The 25362-nt window shown below is 53.2% G+C and overlaps 1 protein-coding gene across 1 annotated transcript in view; it reads left to right on the forward strand.

Moving 5' to 3' along the window:
* The window catches only part of LOC110519305 (NEDD4-binding protein 2), a 50179-nt gene that overhangs the window by 7719 nt on the left and 17098 nt on the right, over nt 1–25362 (forward strand). The window contains exons 3-15 of the mRNA XM_036989420.1: nt 70–194; nt 1011–1099; nt 2433–2509; nt 4211–4504; nt 5537–6182; nt 6663–6785; nt 8130–8744; nt 12743–13424; nt 13696–13781; nt 15969–16014; nt 16965–17188; nt 24397–24515; nt 25006–25153. Coding sequence (XP_036845315.1) covers nt 70–194; nt 1011–1099; nt 2433–2509; nt 4211–4504; nt 5537–6182; nt 6663–6785; nt 8130–8744; nt 12743–13424; nt 13696–13781; nt 15969–16014; nt 16965–17188; nt 24397–24515; nt 25006–25153 — 3274 coding nt within the window. The remainder of the gene's footprint in view (nt 1–69; nt 195–1010; nt 1100–2432; nt 2510–4210; nt 4505–5536; nt 6183–6662; nt 6786–8129; nt 8745–12742; nt 13425–13695; nt 13782–15968; nt 16015–16964; nt 17189–24396; nt 24516–25005; nt 25154–25362) is intronic.

A 25362-nucleotide genomic window follows, 5' to 3' on the forward strand; every position in this document is an offset into this window, starting at 1 on the left:
GTGTGTGTTATCTCTGTGTGTGTTATCTCTGTGTGTGTTATCTCTGTGTGTGTGTGTGTGTGTGTGTAGGGCCATGCTGGAACAGAACCCACATGGGGTGGTGTTGAGCACGGATGATTATTTCTGTCGTCATGGGGACTATCGCTACGACCCCTCAGCTTTAGGGGAGGCCCACGAATGGAACCACGCTAGAGGTATACACCCTACACCCTAACTAACCCCTACACCCTAACACCCTAACTAACCCCTACGTCATGGGGACTATCGCTACGACCCCTCAGCTTTAGGGGAGGCCCACGAATGGAACCACGCTAGAGGTATACACCCTACACCCTAACACCCTAACTAACCCCTACATCATGGGGACTATCGCTACGACCCCTCAGCTTTAGGGGAGGCCCACGAATGGAACCACGCTAGAGGTATACACCCTACACCCTAACTAACCCCTACACCCTAACTAACCCCTACACCCTAACTAACCCCTACACCCTAACTAACCCCTTCACCCTAACTAACCCCTACACCCTAACCCCTACACCCTACACCCTAACCCCTACATCCTAACACCCTAACCCCTACATCCTAACACCCTAACCCCTACATCCTAACACCCTAACCCCTACGTCCTAACCCCTACAGCCTAACACCCTAACTAACCCCTACAGCCTAACACCCTAACTAACCCCTACACCCTAACTAACCCCTACACCCTAACTAACCCCTACACCCTAACTAACCCCTACACCCTAACTAACCCCTACACCCTAACTAACCCCTACACCCTAACTAACCCCTACACCCTAACTAACCCCTACACCCTAACTAACCCCTACACCCTAACCCCTACTACACCCTAACCCCTACTACACCCTAACCCCTACTACACCCTAACCCCTACACCCTAACCCCTACACCCTAACCCCTACACCCTACACCCTAACCCCTACACCCTAACCATGTAAATGGTCTCTGTTTCCCATTGAATAACATGGTGTTGATGTCCTCAGCCCAGGAAGTGATGGAGGCCTCTTTCTCTCCTGTTATTATTGACAACACCAACATGCAGAGCTGGGAGATGAAACCCTACGTAACTATGGTCTCTCTCTACAAACTACCTTCCATTTTAATCAGAAATACATTTCAATAGTTATTCAAGTTTATGTATTATACACACCTACACACACACACACACACCTACACACACACACCTACACACACACACCTACACACACCTACACACACACACCTACACACACACCTACACACACACCTACACAAACACACCTACACACACCTACACACCTACACACACACCTACACACACCTACACACACACCTACACACACCTACACACACACACCTACACACACCTACACACACACCTACACACCTACACACACCTACACACACCTACACACACCTACACACACCTACACACACACACACACACACACACACACACACACACACACACACACACACATCTACACACACCTACACACACACCTACACACCTACACACACCTACACACACACCTACACACACACACACACACACACACACACACACACACACCCACCCACACACCTACACACCTACACACCTACACACCTACACACACACACACACACACACCTACACACACACACACACACACACACACACACCTACACACACACACACACCTACACACACACACCTACACACACACACACACACACACACACACACACACACACACACACACCCACACACCTACACACACACACACACCTACACACACACACACACACACACACACACCTACACACACACACACACCTACACACACACACACATCTACACACACCTACACCCCCCCACACACACACACACACACACACACACACACACACACACACACACACACACCTACACACACACACACACACACACACACACCTACACACACACACCCACATCTACACACACACACACACACACACACATCTATCTACACACACACACACACCCACATCTACACCCACATCTACACACACACACACACACTCACATCTACACACACATCTACACACACACTGTCTAATGGTAGGATGTGCTGTATGTCCCACACTGTCTAATGGTAGGATGTGCTGTATGTCCCCACACAGTCTAATGGTAGGATGTGCTGTATGTCCCCACACAGTCTAATGGTAGGATGTGCTGTATGTCCCCACACAGTCTAATGGTAGGATGTGCTGTATGTCCCTACACAGTCTAATGGTAGGATGTGCTGTATGTCCCTACACAGTCTAATGGTAGGATGTGCTGTATGTCCCCACACTGTCTAATGGTAGGATGTGCTGTATGTCCCCACACAGTCTAATGGTAGGATGTGCTGTATGTCCCCACACTGTCTAATGGTAGGATGTGCTGTATGTCCCTACAGGCTCTGAGGCACAACTACAAGGTTTTGTTCCGGGAGCCTAGTACCTGGTGGAAGAACAAACCCAGGGAACTGGAGAGGTACCAATAAAGTTATTACGAAACACCTGGAGAGGTACCAATAAAGTTATTACGAAACACCTGGAGAGGTACCAATAAAGTTATTACGAAACACCTGGAGAGATACCAATAAAGTTATTACGAAACACCTGGAGAGGTACCAATAAAGTTATTACGAAACACCTGGAGAGGTACCAATAAAGTTATTACGAAACACCTGGAGAGGTACCAATAAAGTTATTACGAAACACCTGGAGAGGTACCAATAAAGTTATTACGAAACACCTGGAGAGGTACCAATAAAGTTATTACGAAACACCTGGAGAGGTACCAATAAAGTTATTACGAAACACCTGGAGAGGTACCAATAAAGTTATTACGAAACACCTGGAGAGGTACCAATAAAGTTATTACGAAACACCTGAAGAGGTACCAATAAAGTTATTACGAAACACCTGGAGAGGTACCAATAAAGTTATTACGAAACACCTGGAGAGGTACCAATAAAGTTATTACGAAACACCTGGAGAGGTACCAATAAAGTTATTACGAAACACCTGGAGAGGTACCAATAAAGTTATTACGAAACACCTGGGGAGGTATTAATAAAGTTATTACGAAACACCTGGAGAGGTACCAATAAAGTTATTACAGTTTCTGAACAGGTGCATGCTGGTCATCATATCTTTGACCTGTCAGTTTCTGAACAGGTGCATGCTGGTCATCATATCTTTGACCTGTCAGTTTCTGAACAGGTGCATGCTGGTCATCATATCTTTGACCTGTCACAGTTTCTGAACAGGTGCATGCTGGGTATTATATCTTTGACCTCTCAGTTTCTGAACAGGTGCATGCTGGGCATTATATCTTTGACCTGTCACAGTTTCTGAACAGGTGCATGCTGGGTATTATATCTTTGACCTCTCAGTTTCTGAACAGGTGCATGCTGGGCATTATATCTTTGACCTGTCAGTTTCTGAACAGGTGCATGCTGGTCATCATGTCTTTGACCTGTCACAGTTTCTGAACAGGTGCATGCTGGGCATTATATCTTTGACCTGTCACAGGTTTCAGTTCATCATCAATCCAGAAGACTCTGAAAGTTCTCACAGTTAGTTTCTGAACAGGTGCATGCTGGGCATTATATCTTTGACCTGTCACAGGTTTCAGTTCATCATCAATCCAGAAGACTCTGAAAGTTCTCACAGTTAGTTTCTGAACAGATGCATGCTGGTCATCTGAATTCACTTCCTCATACACATCCCGAACAACATATATTACCATATACTTTGAATTGATGTAAATGACCAATAAAGTTATTATGATAGGATAGACTTTGATTTAATGTAAACAAACCACTAATAAAGTTATTACAAATTCATCTGAATTGAAATTAAAAACTAAATGGATAACCCCTCCTCTTTCGCCCCCCCCCCCCCTCTTTCTCTCCTCTCCCCTCCCCTCTTTCTCTCCCCTCCCCCTCTTCTCCCTCCTCTCTCTCCCCTCCTCGCTCTCTCCCCTCCTCTCTTCCTCTCTGCCCTCTCTCTCCCCTCCTCTCCCTCCTCTCTCTCCCCTCCTCGCTCTCTCCCCTCCTCTCTTCCTCTCTGCCCTCTCTCTCCCCTCCTCTCCCTCCTCTCTCCTCCCCCCCCTCTCTCCTCCCTCCCATCTCTCCTCTCCTCTCCTCCCTCCCTCCCCTCCCTCCCCTCTCCTTTCTCTCTCTAGACGTACTAGGCACAGTGTTAAAGCAGAGAAGATCCGTTGGATGATGGAAAATTATGATCGTCACGTGACCATTCACTCCATCATGGGGAGCTCTCACCCCAAACTACCCCCCCATTACGACCCAACACGACCCCCTCATCACGACGCCAAACTACCCCCCCAACAGGACCCAAGCCCACCCCATCAGGAGGCCAAACTACCCCCCCAACAGGACCCAAGCCCACCCCATCAGGAGGCCAAACTACCCCCCCAACAGGACTCAAGCCCACCCCATCAGGAGGCTAGCCCGTCACAGTAAGTTTCCTCACCAGGAGACTAGGGATAGGGCCAGGGTTAGGATTAGAGCCAGGGATAGGGCCAGGGATAGGGCCAGGTTTAGGGCCAAGGTTGTGGTCAGGGTTAAGATTAGGGCCAGCTTTAGGGCCAGGGTTAGGGATAGGGCCAGGGTTGTGGTCAGGGTTAAGATTAGGGCCAGGGTTAGGGGTTAGGGCCAAGGGTTAGGGACCAGGGTTAGGGACCAGGGTTAGGGCCCAGGGTAGGCCCTAGGGTTAGGGCCCAGGGTTAGGGCCTAGGGTTAGGGTCTAGGGTAGGGCCTAGGGTTAGGGCCCAGGGTTAGGGCCAGGGTTAGGGCCTAGGGTTAGGGCCAGGGTTAGGGCCTAGGTTTAGGGCCCAGGGTTAGGGCCCAGGGTTAGGGCCAGGGTAGGGCCTAGGGTAGGGACAGGGTTAGGGCCTAGGGTTAGGGCCCAGGGTTAGGGCCAGGGTTAGGGCCTAGGGTTAGGGCCTAGGGTTAGGGCCAGGGCCTAGGGTAGGGACAGGGTTAGGGCCTAGGGTAGGGACAGGGTTAGGGCCTAGGGTAGGGTTAGGGCCTGGGGTTAGGATAGGGCCAGAGTTATGGCCAGGGCTAGGGCCTAGGGATAGGGCCAGGGCCTAGGGATAGGGTTAGGGGTCAGGGTTAGTGGTCAGGGGTAGGGTTAGGGCCAGGGATAGGGCCAGGGATAGGGCCAGGGTTAGGGCCTAGGGTTAGGGTTATGGCCAGGGCTAAGGTTAGTTTCAGGCTGCATCTCAATAGTTGCCTCGTCTTTTCTCTTGAATTGAAGTCACAATGAAAAGATGATCTCTCTCTCTCTCTCTCTCTGTCTCTGTCTCTCTCTCTCTCTGTCTCTCTCTGTCCTCTCTCTGTCTCTCTCTGTCCTCTCTCTCTCTGTCTCTCTCTGTCCTCTCTCTCTCTGTCTTCTCTCTCTCTGTCTCTCTCTGTCCTCTCTCTCTCTGTCTCTCTCTGTCTCTCTCTGTCTCTGTCTCTCTCTCTGTCTTTCTTTCTCCTGATAGGCCCAAGTCCTCAGACAAGGCCCGCCGCGACCTGGTAGGAGAGCAGCGATTGGTCCAGGGCTCTGAGAGGTCCTGCCCCCAGCTCTCCTCCTCGCTTCCCGACGTGTCGTTGGCCGGCCACTCCGGGAGAGCCAGAACCCCGGGTTACAGCTCTGCCCACGGGTCCACAGAGTCCCTCTCCCTCAGTGAACAGGCCTCGGAAAAATGTGCGATTCTGGACAATTCTAAAATTCTGGACGAGGAGGATATTCTTGATTTAGGAACGTTGGTCTCTGAACCGGAAGCTCCGTGGCAACCGGACGACGAGGGGAACAGGGGGGAGGAAGAGGAAGAGACAGGAATTCCCCACTGTCTGGTGGAGTCTGTGTTTAGTGCAGATCTCCATGGTGACGACGAGAGGCCCGTGGCTTTCTCCGAGTCGATTGGTCAGAGGGTGAGGAAAGAGAGGAGGAGTAGAACTAGGAAGACGGACTCTGATAGGCTGGAGCCTGCTGTCATAGTGAAGGACGCTAGCCAATCAGTGAGCGAGGGGGATGGAGAGAGAGAGGATGGAGGAGGGAAGTTGGTGGGAGAAATTGGTGATGGGGGAGAGCAGGTGTGGGATGGGGGAGAGAGGGTGAAGGATGGGGGAGAGAGGGTGAGGGATGTGGGAGAGAGGGTGAAGGATGTGGGAGAGAGGGTGAGGGATGTGGGAGAGGGGGTGAGGGATGGGGGAGAGAGGGTGAGGCCTGAGTTGTTGGAGTTTGTTGGAGACTGGCCTTCAGAGGAGGTACTGGAGCAAAGAAGAGGAGGAGGAAGGAATGGGAGGCGCCCTGGGAGGGAGGAAGAGGGAGGTGGTGAGGGGGAGGAGGCAGATCCCAGAGGCAGCCAATCAGAAGGGCATCCTGGTCGCGGGCCTCATGTCACAGAGTTCCAGAAGCTTCTAGAGCTCTTACAGACAGGTGTTGACTCCTTCCCCCTGCCCACCTGCCCCTCCCCCGTCCCCTCCCTTAGCTCAGACCGTTCATTTGGAGAAGGAGGAGAGAGGGGTGAGGCAGGAGGGAGGAGGGGGGAGGCGGATAAAGACCGAGTCCTGAGTCGGGAGGAATTACCTGACTGTGTGTTGGCTAACCCTAACTCAACCCAGGTGGTTGGATCCAACACCGTGGAGCAGAGGGAGGGAGAGACCATTCAGGCCGCCGGAGATGGGGGGACTCAGGGTTTAGTTGAGAAAGACTTGTTGGAGGTAGAAGGAAGCCATCTTGGTGAGGTCAGTCAGTGTACTGACACTAGTGAGACCAGGATGGAAAGTGAAGACGGCCATCTTGGTGGGGGCAGTCATTGTACTGATAGTGACAGCCATATTGGTGAGGGCAGTGTGGAAGCTGGTGAATGTAGCCATGTTGGTGAGGTCAGTCAGTGCACTGACGCTAGTGAGACCAGGGTGGAAGGTGAAGTCGGCCATCTTGGTGGGGGCAGTGAGGAGCGGAGGCAGAGTCGCAGGGCTGAGGAACAGTGCAAGCTGGCGCTCACCTTCACAAACGACACCCCTCCCTCCCCCAAACCACAGATAGACCCTGACTCTGACCTCGACCCTGACCTCGACCCTAACTCTGACCTTGCCCCTAATCTCGACTCTGACCTCGACCCTAATCTCCACTCTGACCTCGACCCTAATCTCCACTCTGACCTCGACCCTAATCTCCACTCTGACCTCGACCCTAATCTCCACTCTGACCTCGACCCTAATCTCCACTCTGACCTCGACCCTAATCTCCACTCTGACCTCGACCCTAATCTCCACTCTGACCTCGACCCTAATCTCCACTCTGACCTCGACCCTAATCTCCACTCTGACCTCGACCCTAATCTCCACTCTGACCTCAACCCTAATCTCCACTCTGACCTTAACCCTAACCTCGACCCTGACCTTAACCCTAACCTCAACACTAATCTCGACTCTGACCTTAACCCTAACCTTAACCTCAAGCCTGACCTCAACCCTGACCTTAACCCTAACCTCAACCCTAATCTCGACTCTGACCTTAACCCTAACCTCAAGCCTGACCTCAACCCTAACCTCAACCCTGACCTTAACCCTAACCTCAACCCTAATCTCGACTCTGACCTTAACCTCAACCCTAATCTCGACTCTGACCTCAACCCTAACCTCGACCCTGACCTTAACCCTAACCTCAACCCTAATCTCGACTCTGACCTTAACCCTAACCTCGACCCTGACCTTAACCCTAACCTCAACCCTAATCTCGACTCTGACCTTAACCCTAACCTCAACCCTGACCTTAACCCTAACTTCAATCCTAATCTCGACTCTGACCTTAACCCTAACCTCAACCCTAATCTCGACTCTGACCTTAACCCTAACTTCAACCCTAATCTCGACTCTGACCTTAACCCTAACCTCGACCCTGACCTTAACCCTAACCTCAACCCTAATCTCGACTCTGACCTTAACCCTAACCTCAACCCTGACCTTAACCCTAACCTCAACCCTAATCTCGACTCTGACCTTAACCCTAACCTCAAGCCTGACCTCAACCCTAACCTCAACTCTGACCTTAACCCTAACCTCAACCCTAATCTCGACTCTGACCTTAACCCTAACCTCAACCCTAATCTCGACTCTGACCTTAACCCTAACCTCAAGCCTGACCTCAAGCCTGACCTTAACCCTAACCTCAACCCTAATCTCGACTCTGACCTTAACCCTAACCTCGATCTCAACCCTAACCTCAGCCCTAACTTCAAACCTAACCTCCAACCTGACCTCTACCCTAATCTCAACCCTGACCTTAACCCTAACCCCCACCGCCCCTCCCCTCCTCCGTCATTGGCCGACACAGATCGCTCCTCCCAGACCGACCCGCAAGACTTCGCCTTCCTCTGGCGTCTCGACCACAATCGTCACGACAACCCAACCGACGCCGCGGGATACCACTTTCCCCCTAACAACACCCTCGCCATTCTCCACGGCAACCCTTCCCGTTTCCTCCCAGAGGTATCGGCGGCGGTCTCGGCTGGCGTCGCGGTTCACCCCTCCGGCCAGCGCGTGGTGCCGTACCGTGTGACGCACGAGAAGGGGAGCCAGGTGGAGGAGAGGGAGCTGGAGGAGGGCCGGACCAGACAGCAGAACCTCGTCATTCTCAGACGCCATTTTAAACTGGTCAACAGACACACTCTGGAGGACCTCTATGACACGTGTCAGCAGGTCGGGATGTTTGTTGTTTATTATTATTGTTGTTGTTGTTGTTATTATTGTTATTGTTGTTTATTGTGTGGTGTTGTTTATTGTTTGTTGTTGTTTTATGTGTGTTGTTGTTGGTGTTGTTATTGTTGTTAATTGTGTGTTGTTGTTGTTGTTTATTGTGTGTTGTTGTTTATTGTGTGTTGTTGTATTGGCTGAGGCTCTATCTGTGTAAAGGAAGTAAACCTTGTCTGAGCCAGAACAGCCTATTGGCTCCTGCCCTATTTCCTCTTGCCCTATTGGCTCCTGCCCCATTTCCTCTTGCCCTATTGGCTCCTGCCCTATTTCCTCTTGCCCTATTGGCTCCTGCCCTATTTCCTCTTTCCCTATTGGCTCCTGCCCTATTTCCTCTCGCCCTATTGGCTCCTGCCCTATTTCCTCTTGCCCTATTGGCTCCTGCCCTATTTCCTCTTGCCCTATTGGCTCCTGCCCTATTTCCTCTTGCCCTATTGGCTCCTGCCCTATTTCCTCTTGCCCTATTGGCTCCTGCCCTATTTCCTCTTTCCCTATTGGCTCCTGCCCTATTTCCTCTCGCCCTATTGGCTCCTGCCCTATTTCCTCTTGCCCTATTGGCTCCTGCCCTATTTCCTCTTGCCCTATTGGCTCCTGCCCTATTTCCTCTTGCCCTATTGGCTCCTGCCCTATTTCCTCTTGCCCTATTGGCTCCTGCCCTATTTCCTCTTGCCCTATTGGCTCTTGCCCTATTTCCTGTTTCTGTAGTGGGACAGCTTGATGTACAGTACACCCCCTGGACAAGACACTAGTCTGTCTCCTGTTTCTGTAGTGAGACAGCTTGATGTACCAGTCCAACCCCTGGACAGGACACTAGTCTATCTCCTGTTTCTGATGTACCAGTACACCCCCTGGACAGGACACTAGTCTATCTCCTGTTTCTGTAGTGAGACAGCTTGATGTACAGGACACCCCCTGGACAGGACACTAGTCTGTCTCCTGTTTCTGTAGTGAGACAGCTTGATGTACAGTACACCCCTGGACAGGACACTAGTCTGTCTCCTGTTTTTGTAGAGAGACAGCTTGATGTACCAGGACACCCCCTAGACAGGACACTAGTCTGTCTCCTGTTTCTGATGTACAGTACACCCCTGGACAGGACACTAGTCTGTCTCTCCTGTTTCTGATGTACAGTACACCCCTGGACAGGACACTAGTCTGTCTCCTGTTTCTGATGTACCAGTACACCCCCTGGACAGGACACTAGTCTATCTCCTGTTTCTGATGTACCAGGACACCCCCTGGACAGGACACTAGTCTGTCTCCTGTTTCTGTAGTGAGACAGCTTGATGTACCAGGACACCCCCTGGACAGGACACTAGTCTATCTCCTGTTTCTGTAGAGAGACAGCTTGATGTACCAGTACACCCCCTGGACAGGACACTAGTCTATTTCCTGTTTCTGTAGTGAGACAGCTTGATGTACCAGGACACCCCCTGGACAGGACACTAGTCTATCTCCTGTTTCTGTAGAGAGACAGCTTGATGTACCAGGACACCCCCTGGACAGGACACTAGTCTATCTCCTGTTTCTGATGTACCAGTACACCCCCTGGACAGGACACTAGTCTATCTATGTCTGAGTCCCAAATGAAAACCTATTCCCTATATAGCGAGGCCGTAGGGCCCCATCCCCTATATAACGAGGCCGTAGGGCCCTTTCCCCTATATAGCGAGGCCGTAGGGCTCTTTCCCCTATATAGTGAGGCCGTAGGGCTCTTTCCCCTATATAGTGAGGCCGTAGGGCCCTTTCCCCTATATAACGAGGCAGTAGGGCCCCGTCCCCTATATAGCGAGGCCGTAGGGCCCCGTCCCCTATATAGCGAGGCCGTAGGGCCCCGTCCCCTATATAACGAGGCCGTAGGGCCCCGTCCCCTATATAGCGAGGCCGTAGGGCCCCGTCCCCTATATAGCGAGGCCGTAGGGCCCCGTCCCCTATATAGCGAGGCCGTAGGGCCCCGTCCCCTAAATAGGGAGGCCGTAGGGCCCCGTCCCCTATATAGGGAGGCCGTAGGGCCCCGTCCCCTATATAGGGAGGCAGTAGGGCCCCGTCCCCTATATAGGGAGGCAGTAGGGCCCCGTCCCCTATATAGGGAGGCAGTAGGGCCCCGTCCCCTATATAGGGAGGCAGTAGGGCCCCGTCCCCTATATAGGGAGGCAGTAGGGCCCCGTCCCCTATATAGCGAGGCCGTAGGGCCCCGTCCCCTACATAGCGAGGCCATCCTAAATTAATTTTAAATGTGCCATTGGTTCCTCTCTCCCTCAGGATCTGGAGTGGACCAGTAATCTGTTGCTAGACTCTGGGGAGAGACTCTCCCTATATAGGGAGGCAGTAGGGCCCCGTCCCCTATATAGGGAAGCAGTAGGGCCCCGTCCCCTATATAGGGAGGCAGTAGGGCCCCGTCCCTTATATAGGGAGGCAGTAGGGCCCCGTCCCCTATATAGCGAGGCAGTAGGGCCCTTTCCCCTATATAGCGAGGCCGTAGGGCCCTGTCCCCTATATAGCGAGGCCGTAGGGCCCTTTCCCCTATATAGCGAGGCCGTAGGGCTCTTTCCCCTATATAGTGAGGCCGTAGGGCCCTTTCCCCTATATAACGAGGCAGTAGGGCCCCGTCCCCTATATAGCGAGGCCGTAGGGCCCCGTCCCCTATATAGCGAGGCCGTAGAGCCCCGTCCCCTATATAACGAGGCCGTAGGGCCCCGTCCCCTATATAGCGAGGCCGTAGGGCCCCTGTCCCCTATATAGCGAGGGCGTAGGGCCCCGTCCCCTATATAGCGAGGCCGTAGGGCCCCGTCCCCTATATAGCGAGGCCGTAGGGCCCCGTCCCCTATATAGGGAGGCCGTAGGGCCCCGTCCCCTATATAGGGAGGCAGTAGGGCCCCGTCCCCTATATAGGGAGGCAGTAGGGCCCCGTCCCCTATATAGGGAGGCAGTAGGGCCCCGTCCCCTATATAGCGAGGCCGTAGGGCCCCGTCCCCTATATAGCGAGGCCATCCTAAATTAATTTTAAATGTGCCATTGGTTCCTCTCTCCCTCAGGATCTGGAGTGGACCAGTAATCTGTTGCTAGACTCTGGGGAGAGACTCTCCCTATATAGGGAGGCAGTAGGGCCCCGTCCCCTATATAGGGAAGCAGTAGGGCCCCGTCCCCTATATAGGGAGGCAGTAGGGCCCTTTCCCCTATATAGCGAGGCCGTAGGGCCCTGTCCCCTATACAGCGAGGCCGTAGGGCCCTTTCCCCTATATAGCGAGGCCGTAGGGCCCTTTCCCCTATATAGCGAGGCAGTAGGGCCCGTCCCCTATATAGTGAGGCAGTAGGGCCGCGTCCCCTATATAGGGAGGCCGTAGGGCCCCGTCCCCTATATAGGGAGGCCGTAGGGCCCCGTCCCCTATATAGCGAGGCCGTAGGGCCCCGTCCCCTATATAGCGAGGCCATCCTAAATTAATTTTAAATGTGCCATTGGTTCCTCTCTCCCTCAGGATCTGGAGTGGACCAGTAATCTGTTGCTAGACTCTGGGGAGAGACTCTCCCTATATAGGGAGGCAGTAGGGCCCCGTCCCCTATATAGGGAAGCAGTAGGGCCCCGTCCCCTATATAGGGAGGCAGTAGGGCCCCGTCCCTTATATAGGGAGGCAGTAGGGCCCCGTCCCCTATATAGCGAGGCAGTAGGGCCCTTTCCCCTATATAGCGAGGCCGTAGGGCCCTGTCCCCTATATAGCGAGGCCGTAGGGCCCTTTCCCCTATATAGCGAGGCCGTAGGGCCCTTTCCCCTATATAGCGAGGCAGTAGGGCCCGTCCCCTATATAGTGAGGCAGTAGGGCCGCGTCCCCTATATAGGGAGGCCGTAGGGCCCCGTCCCCTATATAGCGAGGCCGTAGGGCCCCGTCCCCTATATAGCGAGGCCATCCTAAATTAATTTTAAATGTGCCATTGGTTCCTCTCTCCCTCAGGATCTGGAGTGGACCAGTAATCTGTTGCTAGACTCTGGGGAGAGACTCTTCCTAGAGGAAGAGGAGGATGAAGAAGAGGGTGATGAAGATCTGGACATGGCCGTAGGTGTGTCCCTGGAGAAGAGGACGGAGGGGCGGGTTACGCCCCCAGGAGAGCAGGCTTCGGCCTCCAGCTTTTCTGATAGCGAGGCGGTTGTTGTATTGGGAAGAGGGGAGGAGGAAGAGGAGACGTGGAGGACAGGAGGGGGCGTGGACGAAGGGGTAGGTGGGGTTAGTGGACTGAACCATCCGGTGTCTGGGGGTGGGGGCGGCTCAGAGGAACAAAACACCCCCTTGGGAGAGTCCACTCGTCTGGAGCACAGACCACCAGGAAGAGATGTGGCGGAGCAGGAAGTGGTTCGGGACTCGGAGAGCGGAGCTGGCGCAGAGCAGTGGGAGAAATGGGAGAAGGAGGAGGAGGAGGGAGACGAGGAGCTGTATTGCGTAGACGAGGTGACCCAGTCGCTCCTAGCCCAGCTGGAGGAGATGGAGAGGAGAGAGGAGGAGGAGGAGAGGAAAGGGAGGAAGGAGAAGGAGAAGAGGAGGGACAGACTCGTGGACATCCAGAGTGTTGAACTGAAGCTGCCTACAGAACTGGCTCTGCAGCTGGTTGAGCTGTTTGGCCCTGTTGGTGTCCTACCAGGTAACACACACACACAGACACACACAGACACACCACTGACCCAGGTAACACACACACACCACTGACCCAGGTAACACACACACACACACACACACACCACTGACCCAGGTAACACACACACACACACACCACTGACCCAGGTAACACACACACATACACACACACACCACTGACCCAGGTAACACACACACACATACCACTGACCCAGGCAACACACACACCCCACACACCCCAGACACACTCCCTCAGCTCTCCTGTGCTTGGTTGCCAGGTGTGTGTTCTCCTGATGACTACTCTGTGAGGATGGACCTCAACATGGCCAGACTGCTGCACCAGAAATGGAAGGACACTGTCCAGGTGTGTTACCTGGGTCAGGTGGGGTGTGTGTTACCTGGGTCAGGTGGGGTGTGTGTTACCTGGGTCAGGTGGGGTGTGTGTTACCTGGGTCAGGTGGGGTGTGTGTTACCTGGGTCAGGTGGGGTATGTGTTACCTGGGTCAGGTGGGGTATGTGTTACCTGGGTCAGGTGGGGTATGTGTTACCTGGGTCAGGTGGGGTATGTGTTACCTGGGTCAGGTGGGGTGTGTTACCTGGGTCAGGTGGGGTGTGTTACCTGGGTCAGGTGGGGTGTGTTACCTGGGTCAGGTGGGGTATGTTACCTGGGTCAGGTGGGGTGTGTTACCTGGGTCAGGTGGGGTGTGTTACCTGGGTCAGGTGGGGTATGTGTTACCTGGGTCAGGTGGGGTATGTGTTACCTGGGTCAGGTGGGGTATTTGTTACCTGGGTCAGGTGGGGTATGTGTTACCTGGGTCAGGTGGGGTATGTGTTACCTGGGTCAGGTGGGGTATGTGTTACCTGGGTCAGGTGGGGTATGTGTTACCTGGGTCAGGTGGGGTATGTGTTACCTGGGTCAGGTGGGGTATGTTACCTGGGTCAGGTGGGGTGTGTTACCTGGGTCAGGTGGGGTGTGTTACCTGGGTCAGGTGGGGTGTGTGTTACCTGGGTCAGGTGGGGTATGTGTTACCTGGGTCAGGTGGGGTATGTGTTACCTGGGTCAGGTGGGGTATGTGTTACCTGGGTCAGGTGGGGTATGTGTTACCTGGGTCAGGTGGGGTATGTGTTACCTGGGTCAGGTGGGGTGTGTTACCTGGGTCAGGTGGGGTATGTTACCTGGGTCAGGTGGGGTGTGTTACCTGGGTCAGGTGTGGTGTGTTACCTGGGTCAGGTGGGGTATGTGTTACCTGGGTCAGGTGGGGTATGTGTTACCTGGGTCAGGTGGGGTATGTGTTACCTGGGTCAGGTGGGGTATGTGTTACCTGGGTCAGGTGGGGTATGTGTTACCTGGGTCAGGTGGGGGGGGGGGTGTTACCTGGGTCAGGTGGGGTATGTGTTACCTGGGTCAGGTGGGGTATGTGTTACCTGGGTCAGGTGGGGTATGTGTTACCTGGGTCAGGTGGGGTATGTGTTACCTGGGTCAGGTGGGGTATGTGTTACCTGGGTCAGGTGGGGGGGGGGGGGTGTTACCTGGGTCAGGTGGGGGGGGGGGGGGGGTGTTACCTGGGTCAGGTGGGGGGGGGGGGGGTGTTACCTGGGTCAGGTGGGGGGTGTGTGTTACCTGGGTCAGGTGGGGGGTGTGTGTTACCTGGGTCAGGTGGGGGGTGTGTGTTACCTGGGTCAGGTGGGGGGGGGGGTTACCTGGGTCAGGTGGGGGGGGGGGGGGTTACCTGGGTCAGGTGGGGGGTGTGTGTTACCTGGGTCAGGTGGGGGGTGTGTGTTACCTGGGTCAGGTGGGGGGGGTGTTACCTGGGTCAGGTGGGGGGTGTGTGTTACCTGGGTCAGGTGGGGGGTGTGTTACCTGGGTCGGAGGGGTGTGTGTGTTTCCTGGGTCGATGGTGTGTGTGTGTGTTACCTGGGTCGATGGTGTGTGTGTTACCTGGGTCGATGGTGTGTGTTTGTGTTACCTGGGTCAGTGGGGGGTATGTGTGTGTGTGTGTGTGTTACCTGGGTCAGTGGGGTGTGTGTGTGTGTTACCTGGGTCGGTGGGGTGTGTTACCTGGGTCAGGTGGGGTGTGTTACCTGGGTCAGGTGGGGTATGTTACCTGGGTCAGGTGGGGTGTGTTACCTGGGTCAGGTGGGGTATGTGTTACCTGGGTCAGGTGGGGTATGTGTTACCTGGGTCAGGTGGGGTATGTGTTACCTGGGTCGATGGTGTGTGTTACCTGGGTCGGGGGTGTGTGTGTTACCTGGGTCGGTGGGGTGTGTGTTACCTGGGTCGGTGGGGTGTGTGTTACCCGGGTCGGTGGGGTGTGTGTTACCCGGGTCGGTGGGGTGTGTATTACCTGGGTCGGTGGGGTGTGTGTTACCTGGGTCGGTGGGGTGTGTGTGTGTGTGCTTGTGTGTGTGTGTGTGTGTTACCTGGGTCAGTAGTGTGTGTGTGTGTGTGTGTGTGTTACCTGGGTCAGTAGTGTGTGTGTGTGTGTGTGTGTGTGTGTGTGTGTTACCTGGGTCAGTGGTGTGTGTTTTACGTCTGCGGTTGTCTTTCTAGGAGAAGCAGAGACAAGCAGCACTCTCCTACCATCTACTACAAGAGAGTGAGTACACACACACACACACACCACTGACCCATGTAATACACACACACACACACACACACACACACACACACCACTGACCCATGGAACACACACACACACACACCACTGACCCAGGTAACACACACACACACCACTGACCCAGGTAACACACACACACACACCACTGACCCAGTTAACACACACACACACCACTGACCCAGTTAACACACACACACACCACTGACCCAGTTAACACACACACACACCACTGACCCAGGTAACACACACACACCACTGACCCAGGTAACACACACACACCACTGACCCAGGTAACACACACACACACACACACACCACTGACCCAGGTAACACACACACACACACACACACCACTGACCCAGGTAACACACACACACACCACTGACCCAGGTAACACACACACACACCACTGACCCAGGTAACACACACACACACCACTGACCCAGGTAACACACACACACACCACTGACCCAGGTAACACACACACACCACTGACCCAGGTAACACACACACACACACCACTGACCCAGGTAACACACACACACACCACTGACCCAGGTAACACACACACACACCACTGACCCAGGTAACACACACACACACCACTGACCCAGGTAACACACACACACACCACTGACCCAGGTAACACACACACACACCACTGACCCAGGTAACACACACACACACGCATACAAACTAAGGCGTCATGGTCATCAAATCATTGTTGTTAATTTGTTGAATAGTTATGTGTGTTACTGTACTATAATATAGATTTGCTGATACATCATCCGTGTAGAATTGATATATGTTAAGCTTTCACAAGTTACAGTTTGTTTTAAAGTCCTAAAAACTACAAAACTACGGGTAAACTAAAACTCCATTACCCATGTTTTCCTGTTCTATCCTGCTCTACTTCCTGGTTTTACCAGGCTCTGTCCACTGGGGCGAATCACAGACGGCCAAAACCGGGCTCAGGGACGGGTCACGCCCAGCTCACTTCCTGATTGGTCCAGACGGCTTTGCGTCTCCGAGCGGCCAATCGGAGGCTCGGGATGAGTTGCCAATCCTGGACCACTGGAGTGTGTCCCGCCCTCATGTCTCTCTCAGGGACATCATGACTGAAGAACGGGCTCTACAGGAGAACATGGAGAGGGTAACACACACACACACACACACACACACACACACACACACACAAACACACACACTGGCATCACCCTTTCACCTTCTGATTTGACCTGTCTCTCTCCTCCTCAGTCTGGTCCAGGTGGTGTTAACAGGAGAGATGGAGACTCATCTCTTTGACCTGTCTCTCTCTCTCCTCCTCAGTCTGGTCCAGGTGGTGTTAACAGGAGAGATGGAGACTCAGCTCTTTGACCTGTCTGTCTCTCTCCTCCTCCTCAGTCTGGTCCAGGTGGTGTTAACAGGAGAGATGGAGACTCAGCTCTTTGACCTGTCTCTCTCTCTCCTCCTCAGTCTGGTCCAGGTGGTGTTAACAGGAGAGATGGAGAATCAGCTCTTTGACCTGTCTGTCTCTCTCCTCCTCCTCAGTCTGGTCCAGGTGGTGTTAACAGGAGAGATGGAGACTCAGCTCTTTGACCTGTCTCTCTCTCTCCTCCTCAGTCTGGTCCAGGTGGTGTTAACAGGAGAGATGGAGACTCAGCTCTTTGACCTGTCTGTCTCTCTCCTCCTCAGTCTGGTCCAGGTGGTGTTAACAGGAGAGATGGAGACTCAGCTCTTTGACCTGTCTCTCTCTCTCTCTCCTCCTCAGTCTGGTCCAGGTGGTGTTAACAGGAGAGATGGAGACTCAGCTCTTTGACCTGTCTGTCTCTCTCTCTCCTCCTCAGTCTGGTCCAGGTGGTGTTAACAGGAGAGATGGAGACTCATCTCTTTGACCTGTCTGTCTCTCTCTCTCCTCCTCAGTCTGGTCCAGGTGGTGTTAACAGGAGAGATGGAGACTCAGCTCTTTGACCTGTCTCTCTCTCTCTCTCCTCCTCAGTCTGGTCCAGGTGGTGTTAACAGGAGAGATGGAGACTCAGCTCTTTGACCTGTCTCTCTCTCTCCTCCTCAGTCTGGTCCAGGTGGTGTTAACAGGAGAGATGGAGACTCAGCTCTTTGACCTGTCTGTCTCTCTCTCTCCTCCTCAGTCTGGTCCAGGTGGTGTTAACAGGAGAGATGGAGACTCAGCTCTTTGACCTGTCTGTCTCTCTCTCCTCCTCAGTCTGGTCCAGGTGGTGTTAACAGGAGAGATGGAGACTCATCTCTTTGACCTGTCTCTCTCTCTCCTCCTCAGTCTGGTCCAGGTGGTGTTAACAGGAGAGATGGAGACTCAGCTCTTTGACCTGTCTCTCTCTCTCCTCCTCAGCCTGGTCCAGGTGGTGTTAACAGGAGAGATGGAGACTCAGCTCTTTGACCTGTCTGTCTCTCTCTCCTCCTCAGTCTGGTCCAGGTGGTGTTAACAGGAGAGATGGAGCTGCCATGATGAAGGAGACTCAGCTCTTTGACCTGTCTGTCTCTCTCTCTCCTCCTCAGTCTGGTCCAGGTGGTGTTAACAGGAGAGATGGAGACTCAGCTCTTTGACCTGTCTGTCTCTCTCTCTCCTCCTCAGTCTGGTCCAGGTGGTGTTAACAGGAGAGATGGAGACTCATCTCTTTGACCTGTCTCTCTCTCTCCTCCTCAGTCTGGTCCAGGTGGTGTTAACAGGAGAGATGGAGACTCAGCTCCCTGTCTCTCTCTCTCCTCCTCAGTCTGGTCCAGGTGGTGTTAACAGGAGAGATGGAGACTCAGCTCTTTGACCTGTCTGTCTCTCTCTCCTCCTCAGTCTGGTCCAGGTGGTGTTAACAGGAGAGATGGAGACTCAGCTCTTTGACCTGTCTGTCTCTCTCTCTCCTCCTCAGTCTGGTCCAGGTGGTGTTAACAGGAGAGATGGAGACTCAGCTCTTTGACCTGTCTGTCTCTCTCCTCCTCAGTCTGGTCCAGGTGGTGTTAACAGGAGAGATGGAGACTCATCTCTTTGACCTGTCTGTCTCTCTCCTCCTCAGTCTGGTCCAGGTGGTGTTAACAGGAGAGATGGAGACTCAGCTCTTTGACCTGTCTGTCTCTCTCCTCCTCAGTCTGGTCCAGGTGGTGTTAACAGGAGAGATGGAGACTCAGCTCTTTGACCTGTCTGTCTCTCTCTCCTCCTCCTCAGTCTGGTCCAGGTGGTGTTAACAGGAGAGATGGAGACTCAGCTCTTTGACCTGTCTGTCTCTCTCTCCTCCTCAGTCTGGTCCAGGTGGTGTTAACAGGAGAGATGGAGACTCAGCTCTTTGACCTGTCTGTCTCTCTCCTCCTCAGTCTGGTCCAGGTGGTGTTAACAGGAGAGATGGAGACTCAGCTCTTTGACCTGTCTGTCTCTCTCTCTCCTCCTCAGTCTGGTCCAGGTGGTGTTAACAGGAGAGATGGAGACTCAGCTCTTTGACCTGTCTGTCTCTCTCCTCCTCAGTCTGGTCCAGGTGGTGTTAACAGGAGAGATGGAGACTCAGCTCATTGACCTGTCTGTCTCTCTCTCTCCTCCTCAGTCTGGTCCAGGTGGTGTTAACAGGAGAGATGGAGACTCAGCTCTTTGACCTGTCTGTCTCTCTCCTCCTCAGTCTGGTCCAGGTGGTGTTAACAGGAGAGATGGAGACTCAGCTCTTTGACCTGTCTCTCTCTCTCCTCCTCAGTCTGGTCCAGGTGGTGTTAACAGGAGAGATGGAGACTCAGCTCTTTGACCTGTCTGTCTCTCTCTCTCCTCCTCAGTCTGGTCCAGGTGGTGTTAACAGGAGAGATGGAGACTCAGCTCTTTGACCTGTCTGTCTCTCTCTCCTCCTCAGTCTGGTCCAGGTGGTGTTAACAGGAGAGATGGAGACTCAGCTCTTTGACCTGTCTCTCTCTCTCTCCTCCTCAGTCTGGTCCAGGTGGTGTTAACAGGAGAGATGGAGACTCAGCTCTTTGACCTGTCTGTCTCTCTCTCTCCTCCTCAGTCTGGTCCAGGTGGTGTTAACAGGAGAGATGGAGACAGCTCTTTGACCTGTCTCTCTCTCTCCTCCTCAGTCTGGTCCAGGTGGTGTTAACAGGAGAGATGGAGACTCATCTCTTTGACCTGTCTGTCTCTCCTCCTCAGTCTGGTCCAGGTGGTGTTAACAGGAGAGATGGAGACTCAGCTCTTTGACCTGTCTCTCTCTCTCTCCTCCTCAGTCTGGTCCAGGTGGTGTTAACAGGAGAGATGGAGACTCATCTCTTTGACCTGTCTGTCTCTCTCCTCCTCAGTCTGGTCCAGGTGGTGTTAACAGGAGAGATGGAGACTCAGCTCTTTGACCTGTCTGTCTCTCTCTCTCCTCCTCAGTCTGGTCCAGGTGGTGTTAACAGGAGAGATGGAGACTCAGCTCTTTGACCTGTCTCTCTCTCTCCTCCTCCTCAGTCTGGTCCAGGTGGTGTTAACAGGAGAGATGGAGACTCAGCTCTTTGACCTGTCTCTCTCTCTCCTCCTCAGTCTGGTCCAGGTGGTGTTAACAGGAGAGATGGAGACTCATCTCTTTGACCTGTCTCTCTCTCTCCTCCTCAGTCTGGTCCAGGTGGTGTTAACAGGAGAGATGGAGACTCATCTCTTTGACCTGTCTCTCTCTCTCTCTCCTCCTCAGTCTGGTCCAGGTGGTGTTAACAGGAGAGATGGAGACTCAGCTCTTTGACCTGTCTGTCTCTCTCCTCCTCCTCAGTCTGGTCCAGGTGGTGTTAACAGGAGAGATGGAGACTCAGCTCTTTGACCTGTCTGTCTCTCTCTCTCCTCCTCAGTCTGGTCCAGGTGGTGTTAACAGGAGAGATGGAGACTCAGCTCTTTGACCTGTCTGTCTCTCTCTCTCCTCCTCAGTCTGGTCCAGGTGGTGTTAACAGGAGAGATGGAGACTCAGCTCTTTGACCTGTCTGTCTCTCTCTCTCCTCCTCAGTCTGGTCCAGGTGGTGTTAACAGGAGAGATGGAGACTCAGCTCTTTGACCTGTCTGTCTCTCTCTCTCCTCCTCAGTCTGGTCCAGGTGGTGTTAACAGGAGAGATGGAGACTCATCTCTTTGACCTGTCTGTCTCTCTCCTCCTCAGTCTGGTCCAGGTGGTGTTAACAGGAGAGATGGAGACTCAGCTCTTTGACCTGTCTGTCTCTCTCTCTCCTCCTCAGTCTGGTCCAGGTGGTGTTAACAGGAGAGATGGAGACTCAGCTCTTTGACCTGTCTCTCTCTCTCCTCCTCAGTCTGGTCCAGGTGGTGTTAACAGGAGAGATGGAGACTCAGCTCTTTGACCTGTCTCTCTCTCTCCTCCTCAGTCTGGTCCAGGTGGTGTTAACAGGAGAGATGGAGACTCATCTCTTTGACCTGTCTGTCTCTCTCTCTCCTCCTCAGTCTGGTCCAGGTGGTGTTAACAGGAGAGATGGAGACTCATCTCTTTGACCTGTCTCTCTCTCTCTCCTCCTCAGTCTGGTCCAGGTGGTGTTAACAGGAGAGATGGAGACTCAGCTCTTTGACCTGTCTGTCTCTCTCTCTCCTCCTCAGTCTGGTCCAGGTGGTGTTAACAGGAGAGATGGAGACTCAGCTATTTGACCTGTCTCTCTCTCTCCTCCTCAGTCTGGTCCAGGTGGTGTTAACAGGAGAGATGGAGACTCAGCTCTTTGACCTGTCTGTCTCTCTCTCTCCTCCTCAGTCTGGTCCAGGTGGTGTTAACAGGAGAGATGGAGACTCAGCTCTTTGACCTGTCTCTCTCTCTCCTCCTCAGTCTGGTCCAGGTGGTGTTAACAGGAGAGATGGAGACTCAGCTCTTTGACCTGTCTGTCTCTCTCTCTCCTCCTCAGTCTGGTCCAGGTGGTGTTAACAGGAGAGATGGAGACTCAGCTCTTTGACCTGTCTGTCTCTCTCCTCCTCAGTCTGGTCCAGGTGGTGTTAACAGGAGAGATGGAGACTCAGCTCTTTGACCTGTCTCTCTCTCTCCTCCTCAGTCTGGTCCAGGTGGTGTTAACAGGAGAGATGGAGACTCAGCTCATTGACCTGTCTGTCTCTCTCTCCTCCTCAGTCTGGTCCAGGTGGTGTTAACAGGAGAGATGGAGACTCAGCTCTTTGACCTGTCTGTCTCTCTCCTCCTCAGTCTGGTCCAGGTGGTGTTAACAGGAGAGATGGAGACTCATCTCTTTGACCTGTCTGTCTCTCTCTCTCCTCCTCAGTCTGGTCCAGGTGGTGTTAACAGGAGAGATGGAGACTCAGCTCTTTGACCTGTCTGTCTCTCTCCTCCTCCTCAGTCTGGTCCAGGTGGTGTTAACAGGAGAGATGGAGACTCAGCTCTTTGACCTGTCTGTCTCTCTCCTCCTCCTCCTCCTTTTCCTCCTCCTCCTCCTCCTCCTCCTCCTCAGTCTGGTCCAGGTGGTGTTAACAGGAGAGATGGAGACTCAGCTCTTTGACCTGTCTCTCTCTCTCCTCCTCAGTCTGGTCCAGGTGGTGTTAACAGGAGAGATGGAGACTCAGCTCTTTGACCTGTCTGTCTCTCTCTCTCCTCCTCAGTCTGGTCCAGGTGGTGTTAACAGGAGAGATGGAGACTCATCTCTTTGACCTGTCTCTCTCTCTCCTCCTCAGTCTGGTCCAGGTGGTGTTAACAGGAGAGATGGAGACTCAGCTCTTTGACCTGTCTCTCTCTCTCCTCCTCAGTCTGGTCCAGGTGGTGTTAACAGGAGAGATGGAGACTCAGCTCTTTGACCTGTCTGTCTCTCTCTCCTCCTCAGTCTGGTCCAGGTGGTGTTAACAGGAGAGATGGAGACTCAGCTCTTTGACCTGTCTGTCTCTCTCCTCCTCCTCAGTCTGGTCCAGGTGGTGTTAACAGGAGAGATGGAGACTCAGCTCTTTGACCTGTCTGTCTCTCTCTCTCCTCCTCAGTCTGGTCCAGGTGGTGTTAACAGGAGAGATGGAGACTCAGCTCTTTGACCTGTCTCTCTCTCTCCTCCTCAGTCTGGTCCAGGTGGTGTTAACAGGAGAGATGGAGACTCAGCTCTTTGACCTGTCTGTCTCTCTCCTCCTCAGTCTGGTCCAGGTGGTGTTAACAGGAGAGATGGAGACTCAGCTCTTTGACCTGTCTCTCTCTCTCCTCCTCAGTCTGGTCCAGGTGGTGTTAACAGGAGAGATGGAGACTCAGCTCATTGACCTGTCTGTCTCTCTCTCCTCCTCAGTCTGGTCCAGGTGGTGTTAACAGGAGAGATGGAGACTCAGCTCTTTGACCTGTCTGTCTCTCTCCTCCTCAGTCTGGTCCAGGTGGTGTTAACAGGAGAGATGGAGACTCATCTCTTTGACCTGTCTGTCTCTCTCCTCCTCAGTCTGGTCCAGGTGGTGTTAACAGGAGAGATGGAGACTCAGCTCTTTGACCTGTCTGTCTCTCTCCTCCTCCTCAGTCTGGTCCAGGTGGTGTTAACAGGAGAGATGGAGACTCAGCTCTTTGACCTGTCTGTCTCTCTCCTCCTCCTCCTCCTTTTCCTCCTCCTCCTCCTCCTCCTCCTCCTCAGTCTGGTCCAGGTGGTGTTAACAGGAGAGATGGAGACTCAGCTCTTTGACCTGTCTGTCTCTCTCTCTCCTCCTCAGTCTGGTCCAGGTGGTGTTAACAGGAGAGATGGAGACTCAGCTCTTTGACCTGTCTCTCTCTCTCCTCCTCAGTCTGGTCCAGGTGGTGTTAACAGGAGAGATGGAGACTCAGCTCTTTGACCTGTCTGTCTCTCTCTCTCCTCCTCAGTCTGGTCCAGGTGGTGTTAACAGGAGAGATGGAGACTCAGCTCTTTGACCTGTCTGTCTCTCTCCTCCTCCTCAGTCTGGTCCAGGTGGTGTTAACAGGAGAGATGGAGACTCAGCTCTTTGACCTGTCTCTCTCTCTCCTCCTCAGTCTGGTCCAGGTGGTGTTAACAGGAGAGATGGAGACTCATCTCTTTGACCTGTCTCTCTCTCTCCTCCTCAGTCTGGTCCAGGTGGTGTTAACAGGAGAGATGGAGACTCATCTCTTTGACCTGTCTGTCTCTCTCTCTCCTCCTCAGTCTGGTCCAGGTGGTGTTAACAGGAGAGATGGAGACTCAGCTCTTTGACCTGTCTGTCTCTCTCTCTCCTCCTCAGTCTGGTCCAGGTGGTGTTAACAGGAGAGATGGAGACTCAGCTCTTTGACCTGTCTGTCTCTCTCTCTCCTCAGTCTGGTCCAGGTGGTGTTAACAGGAGAGATGGAGACTCAGCTCTTTGACCTGTCTCTCTCTCTCCTCCTCAGTCTGGTCCAGGTGGTGTTAACAGGAGAGATGGAGACTCAGCTCTTTGACCTGTCTGTCTCTCTCTCTCTCCTCCTCAGTCTGGTCCAGGTGGTGTTAACAGGAGAGATGGAGCTGCCATGATGAAGGAGACTCAGCTCTTTGACCTGTTCCCCAGCATAGACAGACACTTCCTACAGGACATCTTCAGAGACCACAAGTTAATACACACACACACACACACACACACACCACATAAACACACACACACACACACACACACACACAGTTACAGTCCACAGAGACCACACACACACACACACACCACATACACACACACACACACCACATACACACACACCACATAAACACACACACACACACACCACATAAACACACACACCACATAAACACACACACACGCACACACACACACACACACACAGTTACAGTCCACAGAGACCACACACACACACACACACACCACATACACACACACACACCACATAAACACACACACACCACATAAACACACACACACACACACACACAGTCCACAGAGACACACACACACAAACTTCAAATCGGGGTAGGGGTGTGTTAGTGTTTCATATGTGAATAATAGCTAATATATCCCTCTGTGTGTGTGTGTGTGTGTGTGTGTGTGTGTGTGTGTGTGTGTGTGTGTGTGTGTGTGTGTGTGTGTGTAGTTACTGTCTGGTGCAGACGGAGCAGTTTCTGAGGTCTATGTTGGACGAGGGCCCTGTGAGAAACGTTGTGGCCCCAGAGCACACCCCCCGTACTCCCAGCAAGGAACGAGACAAGGTACACACACACACACACACACACACACCCCCCGTACTCCCAGCAAGGAACGAGACAAGGTACACACACACACACACACACACACCCCGTACTCACAGCCAGGATCAAGACAAGGTACACACACACACACACACACACACCCCGTACTCACAGCCAGGATCAAGACAAGGTACACACCAGCCATCGCTCACCTGCCTCCCCTTCCAAGCATCAGTCACCTGCCTCCCCTTTCAGGCATCACT

Source organism: Oncorhynchus mykiss, chromosome 10 (genome assembly GCF_013265735.2).
Source record: "Oncorhynchus mykiss isolate Arlee chromosome 10, USDA_OmykA_1.1, whole genome shotgun sequence".
Classification (NCBI taxonomy): Eukaryota; Metazoa; Chordata; class Actinopteri; order Salmoniformes; family Salmonidae; genus Oncorhynchus; species Oncorhynchus mykiss.